We start from the raw sequence: 10526 nt of genomic DNA, 5'->3' as shown, positions 1-10526 counted from the left end.
TTGAAATTCCATATTAAATGCCTGGCTATACCAGAGAAAGCAATTGCCTCACTTCGCATTGGCAATGCTGACAGAGTAATAGGGAATGGATTGGGAGGACATTTTAAGGCACTGTAAAATGCAGTTATGTGACTAGATTCCAGAGTCTGATTAAAGATTTAATTTACTCAAAACAAATTTAATAAATATTAATTTAAAAGCTAAATTTATTTTAGTTCATTTTGCAATGTTCCCTTTCTAGCCTGAAAGTTAATACAGTAGAAATATATCTGTCCAAGAGCATTTAGTATTCTATTAAGAGAAGGCAGCACAATGAATGGGACAAATGTTCTCCTCTCTTTCATGCTAGACTATCTTAAATGGTAATGTTTAATTTTCACCTTTTACAGCAATCAAGCTGACTTTTCTAAAGTAAAGTGCAGGCAGAATAGCTGTTGCATAGCAACAGATCTACATTGTCTAAACTGCCTTCGTTTCAACAAAGAATCAGCTACGTGATGTGCATACACATCCATCAGATATGAAGAATTTTTATATGAATATATTTACTTTTGGTCCAGTAAAACAATAACAAGAGTGTAAATGCTTGGAACAATAGTACAATTCATTTCAGGTCAAGCATTTTTTGTTATGAGAAATATACAAAACCTCACAAATTTAATATACAAGTCAGTACCCATGCAGTAAATAAATGTCCAGTTCATACAAACAGATTCTTCTAAATGGTACAAATATTACACTGGATCCAGAATTCCATACAAACATTAATACATGATTCGTCAGCCATGTTGACTTGAATTAGAATTATTTCAAATGGGCTGCAGAAAGGCCACGCCTCTGTACAATTGTGCAAAATCTGCAAAACATTTGCAATCCAAAATGCATTAAAAAAACTTCAGAACAAATAAACAGAGAGACACTCCTCCTTTCCTGCCTTCATCCCAACAGCAAAGATAATTACCAGTAAACATCTGAGCTCTTAAAGTTTAAGTACATTCACTGAGCTGTACAGGCAACAGTCTAAAGCTGGTTCAGTGAACAACTCATGGTAAGGACTACTAACAGGTGCTTTTCCATTTGCCATGAGTATTATCAAACCGTGTCATGACTCTTAACTTCTGCAGCAAAACATTAAAAAGCAGCACAAATATTTTGTCATGCTCTGTTCACTTTTCATAAACACTAAGCTGGTAAAGGATAAATGCATGATTCAGGATTTTCCCCCTCCATGCCCATTTCAGGGCATGTGCATAAAGTCTAAGTAAATGTTTCGCTCCTGTTCCCCGGGTTGTTTCACATGTAGCTGAAATCTTATGTAAGTTTAAAACATTTTAATTGGTTTGTGAACTCAACACAAGCTGGAGACATCCTTTCCTCTTCAAAAGCAAAACAGAGGCTTTTTAGTTGTCTCTAGTTTTTCAGATTATATTCTTGACCTTGTTAATATCACATTTTTCCCTGCATACAAAATGTTAAATTTAACAGGTTGGGAAACAAGTAGGAGACTAGTCGAAAAATCCTATTTACTCCCTCTCTGCCACCTGGGGTTGACAAAGTGTTTCAGATGGAAAGTGTTATGTCGGAATCCTTTTCTTTAGCTACTTTTTTTGGACGAGTTAAACATCCTTAACAAGCATGGTCGAAGTCTGATTGCTGTCATTGCAAAAAGCTACACATGAACCTGATACCATCAGTGCAAAAGCAATCATACTATTAAGAACCAACAATAAAATTAAGGGGGGATAACATACAATTTGGTCTTAATTAAAAATACAAAAACAAAAACACTAATTTGCACTGATGAAAAACCTGTACTATAGCTCTCTTACAAACCAGCTTTTAAAAAGCATGGGATAGTTAATACCTGAACTTTTGATAACTGAACTTGTGTCAGTGATTTTTTTTTGTTTGTCCTTATTTATTTATCGAATGCTTGTCTGTTTTCATCAAAACTCAGCGATAATCACTGCATTACCTTTTTGTCTGTCACTTAAGAAAATTCCTAGAGTTTTTCATTAAATATAAAAAAATGTTTTATTTTCCACACAATCAAAATAATACCTGAACTCCAAAAATGTAATGCAACACTGGAATTATATAGTATAAAATTACATTTTTAAAGAGGTCAACTGACCTTCAGTCACAAAACCTTGATCCTCTAGAGCTTTCATTTAGAAGCTCACCATCTTCCAAAATGTATTTTTTAAATATATTTTTATTTATTAAAAACCATGTTAATTTGTTTTGCACAAACTAAACACAAGCTGAGTATTGGTAGCATAAAAATATACAAATTCCCATTAAAGACAATGGGATCATGGACCACGTAAGGTTTACTTCACACAGCCGAGTAACATTAAAATATAATTTACCAGACCTCCCAAATATTGATAGAAAAACTACTTTATGCACTGAGTAAAGGATTGGAATGTAGCAAATTGACAAAAAAGACGACACTTATACATGCGTTTCAATGTATGAATGGGTGTGTGCTAAAGAGGCTATAAGTGCATCTACTTCAGAAGAGCCATTTACAGGGTCCCTTGGGGTACTGTTTTGACAAATATCCAAGAAGAGATCAAGGTACATTTGTTTCCATTCTTGAAAGTCTTTAGATGTCAAATCTGGATTATTGAGAACCTTATCTATAATGGCTACCTCTCCTTCTCTGGCCTGCAAAAGAAAAAAGAACAGACAGCGATAAATTACTAGCAAGAGTATCTCATATAAATGATGAGCAACTTAACAAAAGGGCAAGCACATGTAAGACACAAAGGCATTAGAAAGAGGGGGGCATAGTGTGCCATTGATTTTAAGCCTCTTGAAGTCTACTTAAAAATGATGTCATGCATGGGTCAGGGTGTTGGACATCACTTGGGCTGCAGGGCTTCCCTTCTTATTACCCCTTGATCTGTTATATAAAAACAAAACCCTGGCTATTTACTATTAGCTGCTTTAGTTTCTAAGAAAATGTTTCACACTGTGAAGTGCCATCTGTTGACTTTTCTTGATTTCATAAGAAATACTGTTAGTGTGTAGGATGCAAACAGATGGCCTGACATCAATCAGTTCAGGGAGGCTTTTCAGCTGTGCTCCTCACCTTGGCATCTGAGCACTACATGTGAAAAATTAAGCAAGGACGTTTTAATTAGATAACTGCTCTTCATTAAAGATCATAAATACATCTAGTAGACCCAATGCTCTGGCCCTTCCCACTGTAAAGGATATGTCTACACTGATTCGCAGCATGGGTAGACAGATTTACGACAGCTTGAGATGAGCGAGCCTGCTAAAGATATCAATGTAGACCTTGCACCACTGGTGGTGGCTCAGGCTAGCTGCCTGAGCTTAGACCCAGGGGTTCAGGCAGGCTTGGACTTGAGCGGCTAGACCAAACCACAACATCCACACTGCTATTTTTAGCATGCTAGTTGGAGCTGAGCTAGCATGAGTCTGTCTACTGGCTCTGGGAATCACACCTCCCAGCTGCAGTGTAGACATACTCATAGGGGCCAGAACCTGGCTGGATCTCCTCCTCAAGTTCAGAGCCAGAAGAGCCCACTTGTACCCTATTCCCCTGCTGTCTGGGGTGCACACGGGTGGAGAAGGTGTGTGGCTGCTCTGTGCTATGCTCTCAACAATCCCTGGCTGGTGAAGGTCTCTTGAGGGGCCATACCCAGCAGGTGTAGATCAGAGCCGGCTTCAGGCTCCCTTGCAGTCACTCCACTCTACTGCAATCAAGGGCAGCTGGATGCAACAGACTCAAGCCTTAATAATACAATTAGCACCCAGGTTTAAGCATGAGGCCTTTCCTGTAGTAGTGATCTGTTCATCAACAACTTCTCCTTTACTGTTTATTCCTACAGGAAGCTTCATGGTCCCCACTGCTAACTTATCTGTTCCATGATAACTGTATACATATGCCAAACCTTTCATCCATTTTGGTGAGGGTGATGGGTGCAGTTAAAAAATCAGCCTGCTCTGTCTTTCACCTGATACGCTTGGAAGAGTCGTGGTACCAAGAAGTAGTACATTTAAAATGTTATTAACATGTATAAAGTGATCTTCATGTTGAGAGTGCGTGGCAAACAATAGCTTTTTGATGTTCCCCAGAGTAGTCGCATATTCATTTTTGAGATAGGAAACTGAGCCAAAGGTTAACGTCAAAGCTGAGATTAGAACACAGGAACTCCTGCTTTCCAGACCTGTGCTTGCAGTACCGCACTGTGCTTCCCTGGTGCTGTACTAATCACTCATGGGTACTCTGTACCTCCTTACTACTGCTCCGGGAGCTGCACCTTCCAGGAGGAAGGACGGCCTTGTGATTAAGGCACAGGACAGGAAGTACAGCCTTGTGATTAAGTACAAAAACCTTGGTTCTGTTTCTGGCTCTTTCCCAGACTTCCTATGTGAGACTTTGGGAAAGCCACTTAAAAGCCTTACTTTCTCCCTCTATGTTCCGATTCTGCAAAGTGTTCCATATACGTTTAACCTTACATACCCCGAGTAGTGCTATTGCCTTAAATGGGATGACACTCACTGTGAGTAAAGTAAATCCTCTGTGTAAGTCTTGGCAGGATCCGGGTCATATAGAATGGAGATAATACTGTTTAAGTGCCTCTCAGGGGGGTTGGAAGACTTAATTCATTAATGTTAGTAAAGCACTCTGAGACGAAAGCTGCTACCAAAGGCCAATGTATTTAGTATCTAGCGGCTTAAAATGTAGTAAGTTAAATTTAATATAGATAACTGGGCCTCAAGGAAGATCCAGCATAAGAGTATCTATTGCTTACTGTGCTTTAAAGGAACATCCCTGATGTAATCTGGAATAGCATGCACTGTGATAACTTTCTGATGATTAAGGGAGTAGACAAGGTGGTTAAAATTTCAAAATACAAATGCTCTGTTTTAAATATAGGGCCATTATTACAATATTTGTATGTATCATTACTGCCATTTATTTCATAAATCTTTGTACAATCTTCAGGCAGAAAACAAATGTTCAGTTCTTTTCTAGACAAGCTTAGTAATCACAGAGCAGCAACATTTTAAATAAAACTGCCACTTTCCACGATTGACTTTAATTAAGCTTACTCTCAGGTAATGATATAGCACGTTTATCTTGGTAAATGAAAATGTTTTGGGGGAAAAGGGGGATTAATACCTCTTCTGAAAATTTCAGATCAAATCATGTTTAACTCGGTAGGGGAGGAGCTCACAGAGATTTTATCTATTGAGAAATAAAACAGATTTCTCCCCCCCGGACACTTTTCCTCAGCTTTGAGAACAGTATTTTCCCATGTCTCTCTTTTGTTCTTTTCACACACAAGATTCAGACTGCCTTCCAGCTGAGTATAGTTAATCTTTGAATACAATATAATAAGATCCAACTCTTTAGTGGGATTTCCCCCACCTTCTACTATCTCACCTTTAAAGTGCTTTTCAGAATTCGCAGTTGGTGCAGTTTTTCATTGACTACTGGATCGCTACATCTTTTTATAAAAAACTTCTTGTACTCCAGCTTGGTGGAAATCCGGTATTCTCCTAAAGGCGACAGACTGGCCTGCTCCAAGGCTCTGTACCAATCTTGCAAGGAGTCTTCTGGCTTTTCTTCTACAGTTTCAGCTTTAAAAAACCAGGAAAAAAAAAAAAACCAAGAGAAAGGAACAGTGTATAATTAACATGGTTATTAAAAACCCATAAAAGCCTCCCTAAAAGCAGTATTTTTAACAAATCCAGAAAAGGATCATTTCACATATAGGGAGAGTATTCCACATCTGCCAAAATCTGCCCCCCCCTCAAAAGTATTGCAAGTCAAACATTGCCTAAAGCTATTTTTCTCTCTAATTATTGCTTAAGTAAATCACTTCTAGATACGGTACTTTTCAAGTGAAACAAAAGCAAAACTTTTGACAATACAAAGCTTTCTACAAAGCAGAAAAAAAGATTACAGGGTATAAGTTTACTGTCATAATAGACACGTAATTACAAATAACCATCATAGTTAATTCATAAGCTATTGCAAGAAATGGAAGCAATAGGAGCCGCCTACGAAAAGAGAAGGAACTTCAGGTGAGAGATCCGACTGAAAAATAATCAGGGGAAGAAGGCTTAACATTGTCTTGGGGTTTTTCCCCCCCTTTAGGGGAATACAAAAAGGGTTCTCAAAAACAAAGTAAAGATGTGCTTCAGTTCAGGAGGCGGCATTTCCCCTACGATTGTGTGTGTGTGTGTGTGGGGGGCTGTTTCTGTTTTGCTTCTTCAACTGACATAACATTTTCTCTCTCTTTTGTCCCTATTCATGCACATGTGACAAAAGTAATTTATGAGGTCACCTGTACTATCCTTTGTGCGACAGTAATCCCTAGAGGTTCCGCTTAAATTGGGGCCCTGTTGGGTTAGGAATTGTGCAAAGAGTAAGAGACAGCCCGTGCCTGCACTTGTAGTCTAAGCAGACCAGACACAGACGGGCGGGAGAAAGGATGAGCTATTCATTTTGCCTCACTGATTCTCCTGCACATATTGTTTAAAACAAATATGGCCTGTGAAAGCACTAAATGCTAAGACGGCATTAGAGAGAGAGAGAGAGAGAGAGAGAGGAGACCTCATTTCTTCCCCGTCAGTAGTGCATGTTTTCCTACCCCAACCTAACCTGCCAATCTCCTCACCCTGCTTCTGAAAGAACCACTTGTCGAAGTGAGATGGCCATTCAGACTTAAGCACATGCCTGACTTTAAGCACACAAGTTAAGTGCCTTAAAGGTGAGCATTCACATGCTTAAGTACCCTGATGAACTGGGGCTTCAGCCTCCATGTATACTCAGACATTAGCTTTTCTACTAACACTGCTGACAAGGATGCTAACTGGTGCAAATGGTGACCTCAGCTTTCTGGGGGGCAGATACATGCCAACCACAAACTGGACTGAGACCAACTACTCATTTCACAGAGGCCAAACAAACATCAGACAGTCTAGTAACTACTCACCTGGGTCAGTTTCAAACAGGGAAGCTAGAGAGAAAAAAAACTCTGTCTCCCAGAATAATACTTACATTTATATAACGCCTTACATGCTCTAAGCACTTTACAATCATTAATATCAGCAGAAATCCTCAGAGATATGCAGTCCTTTGACTCTTCTGTATATTTCTGTAATCTAATAGTAATTTGTAAAGCACACATTTTGTTTTAAACGTCCTATAGGTGAGGAAGGATTACAGCTCTTCAACTGAGAGAGAGGTTGTGGCTTTGAAAAGAGCCTTTGGGTTGTTGCGTGTTCTTTCCCTAGATCCTCTTACTATATAATATGCTGCTGGGAGACAGTCACTGATTTAATCACATGTGTGTGTAGGCAACATTTAAAGACAAATCAAAATGACAAGATGCCATCGTCTTTTTTTTCTTTTCTGTTATAAAGACTGTTATTGTTAAAATAAAAGGAAAAGACTAAATAAGTGAATACTAATACACTGGCTCAAATCCTTTGTGTTCTTGATTTTTTCTGCTTTTTTAGAAATGTCGCTAGGCTGCAATTTTAGAATTTCCATGAGACATTACAATGAATAGGAACATTAGTACGGTCCATGTATTCATGTCTGTTTGCATCTTCCAATGTGTAATTCTATCGATTTAAGGTGCTATCTTAATGGTATCTGAGTGATTTACAAAGAAATCTGGATAAAGCTAGCTAAATCTGACAGCAAATTATTTTGTCTGTTTCTCCCTTCCTTTTATCCCTTGTTATATAAAAAGTGCATCTTTCTCCATCTCTTTCCTCCAGCAACAATTTTTGTTTCATAGGACCATGCTTTCTCCTCATGGGTGGTTAGTAGTAGTTATGGGAAAACTATGCTGAAGAGATGAGTTTTTATAATTTAGCCTGAAGCTGTCCAGATTCAATGGCATGTTAATCTCTTGTGGCACGGTGTTCTGGGCCCAGCCACTAAGAAATCTCTCAACTCTATCATGCATTTCACAAGTTACTGAAAATCCCAACTTTCCCAGTGAGCAATTAAGAGGCAGTCCTTGAAACAGTTTAGGCTTAACCCATTTAGGGTTTTGAATAAGAAGAGCAGTACCTTAAATTCATCTAAAAAAAGAACAGGAGTACTTGTGGCACCTTAGAGACTAACAAATTTATTTGAATATAAGCTTTAGTGGGCTACAGCCCACTTCACTGGAAGCATGGAATGGAACATATAGTAAGAAGATATATATATATATATATATATATATATATATATATATATATCTGTATACACACATACAGATACCATGAAAAGGTGAAAGTAGCCATACCAACTGTAAGAGGCTAATTCATTAAGATGAGCTATTATCAGCAGGAGAAAAAAACTTTTGTAGTGATAATCAAGATGGCCCATTTAGACAGTTGACAAGGTGTGAGGATACTTAACATGGGGAAATAGATTCAATATGTGTAATGACCCAGCCACTCCCAGTCTCTATTCAAACCCAAGTTAATGGTATCTAGTTTGCATATTAATTCAGGCTCAGCACTTTCTCGTTGGAGTCTGTTTTTGAAGCTTTTCTGTTGCAAAATTGCCACCTTTAAGTCTGTTACTGAGTGGCCAGAGAGGTTGAAGTGTTCTCCTACCGGTTTTTGAATGTTATGATTCCTGATGTCAGATTTGTGTCCATTTATTCTTTTGCGTAGAGACTGTCCAGTTTGGGTTTGAATAGAGACTGGGAATGGCTGGGTCATTACACATATTGAATCTATTTCCCCATGTTAAGTATCCTCACACCTTCTTGTCAACTGTCTAAATGGGCCATCTTGATTATCACTACAAAAGTTTTTTTCTCCTGCTGATAATAGCTCATCTTAATTAATTAGCCTTTTACTGTTGATATGGCTACTTCCAGCTTTTCATGTTCTCTGTATGTATATATGTATCTTCTTACTACATCTTCCATTCTATGCATCTGATAAAGTGGGCTGTAGCCCACGAAAGCTTATGCTCAAATAAATTTGTTACTCTCTAAGGTGCCACCAGTACTCCTGTTCTTTTTGCGGATACAGACTAACACGGCTGCTACTCTGAAACCTTAAATTCATCTGTAACTCTGCAGTTCCAAAAAGCACAGGTGAAGTATTTTCATCAGCCTGTATTACTAAGTAGTCCATCTGCCACTATCAACATCAACTGAAGCTCTTCAGGGCTGTCACATTCATGCTAAGATAAAGAATTATGCAGTAATTGAACCTAGAAGCCATCAATGAATCTGTGAAAGGGCCTGAGGGGAAACTTGGGCAAGAGAATTTCCATTTGCGGTAACCAGATCAATGATTTAAGATGGGGGGAACATCTTGGCTGGATGGAAAATGGTATATTTGGTAGCAGACACTATTCTGATATTGGCAGCAATGAAGAGTCCAGAAGGCCCCCGTTTGCACCCCATCCTGACAACTGGCAGACATATGTACTCAAAAGATAGTGCTATGGTGTTAGCCAATTCTTTGAAATATTTCCCCTCTATCCACATACCTCACCTCCATCTTGCTTGAGGTTATCTTCATCCAGGCACTGATATCACTTAGTCATCTGCATTTGGGAGTAGGGCCGGGGCTTTGGTGTGAAGGATTGAGCAGTGAGGAAAAGAGAGCCAGTGAGGTGGCTCTGAGCATTTAGGATTCGCTCTGCATTTAGGCCCCTTTGTTAGTGATGTCAGATACCTTTGCAGAGGCTACAACATCACCTTGTTCCAGTGGAATGCTCCTGCACCCTGGGAAATGATAAAGACGACCGCACTGCTCTTAGTGACTGGAGCTGCCCCTCAATCAGCTCATGTGGGGGAGTGAGACTATTAACTTAATAACTTCATTTTAAAGCTTCACCCCAAATATGTAAATGCTGGTGAAACCTTTAGCTAACTGGCTAACATCCGGAGCTTTAAAGATGAATTACAAATATTTGCTTTTTTAAATACCTAAATCATGCTAAAGTTTCCAAAGACTTTAAAAAATACAAGCTGTGAAGGAATGGATTCTCTTTCCCTGTTATTCCATGACAAACGGGCAAAGGATGAGGGACAAGAGTGACAGTTCATGGACAGTTAAATATTAACATGGAGGTCCAAGTACCAACACATATGTTAGAGGATTGAAGCCATTTATCCCTCTGTGGGTTCCTAAAAGAAAAGTTCCTGAGGGAGGATAGGCAGAACTCCCTATTCTCCTTCACTTCCTTTCCTGAGGGCAACCACCATCATGGTAACATCCATGTGGTAGCAGTTGTCATGCTGTTGTAGATGTTTGTTGTTTGTTTGCTGTAACTCCGTACTAACCTCTTGCACGATGTGAATTTGGGTATGAGTGGAAGATTGTCCTCTTCCCCACTCAGCTGTGTCCTTTCCCTTCTATTTCTTTTTTGTCTCCATGGCAGGTGTGGTTCTCTGGAACTGTGGTGGGCGCTGGGAGTTTACTCTTGGAATTGGTTCCTATGATTAGACGCTCCTGATCTCACAGATTGAAACACAGAGTATTTCTAAACTGCAGTGAGACACCTG

General features: G+C 39.1%; 1 protein-coding gene across 6 annotated transcripts in view; it reads right to left on the bottom strand.

Annotated features, from left to right (window-relative positions):
• Positions 1–63: 63 nt before the first annotated feature.
• CNKSR2 (connector enhancer of kinase suppressor of Ras 2) overlaps positions 64–10526 on the bottom strand; it is a 375664-nt gene continuing 365201 nt past the window's right edge. For 2 of the 6 annotated variants that reach the window (XM_074968061.1, XM_074968082.1), the window contains 2 exons: positions 5429–5625; positions 66–2673 (listed from right to left, as the gene is read on the bottom strand). In XM_074968061.1, the coding sequence (XP_074824162.1) occupies positions 2458–2673; positions 5429–5625 (413 nt within the window). In that variant the 3' untranslated portion in view covers positions 66–2457. Of the gene's footprint in view, positions 2674–5428; positions 5626–10526 lie in introns of all 6 variants that reach the window. The other 4 variants (XM_074968111.1, XM_074968119.1, XM_074968093.1 and 1 more) reach the window with 3 other exon arrangements.

This window comes from Natator depressus, chromosome 1, assembly GCF_965152275.1.
Source record: "Natator depressus isolate rNatDep1 chromosome 1, rNatDep2.hap1, whole genome shotgun sequence".
Lineage (NCBI taxonomy): Eukaryota > Metazoa > Chordata > Testudines > Cheloniidae > Natator > Natator depressus.
The sequence above is the reverse complement of the archived record's forward strand: the minus strand, read 5'-3'. Positions and strand labels throughout refer to the sequence as shown.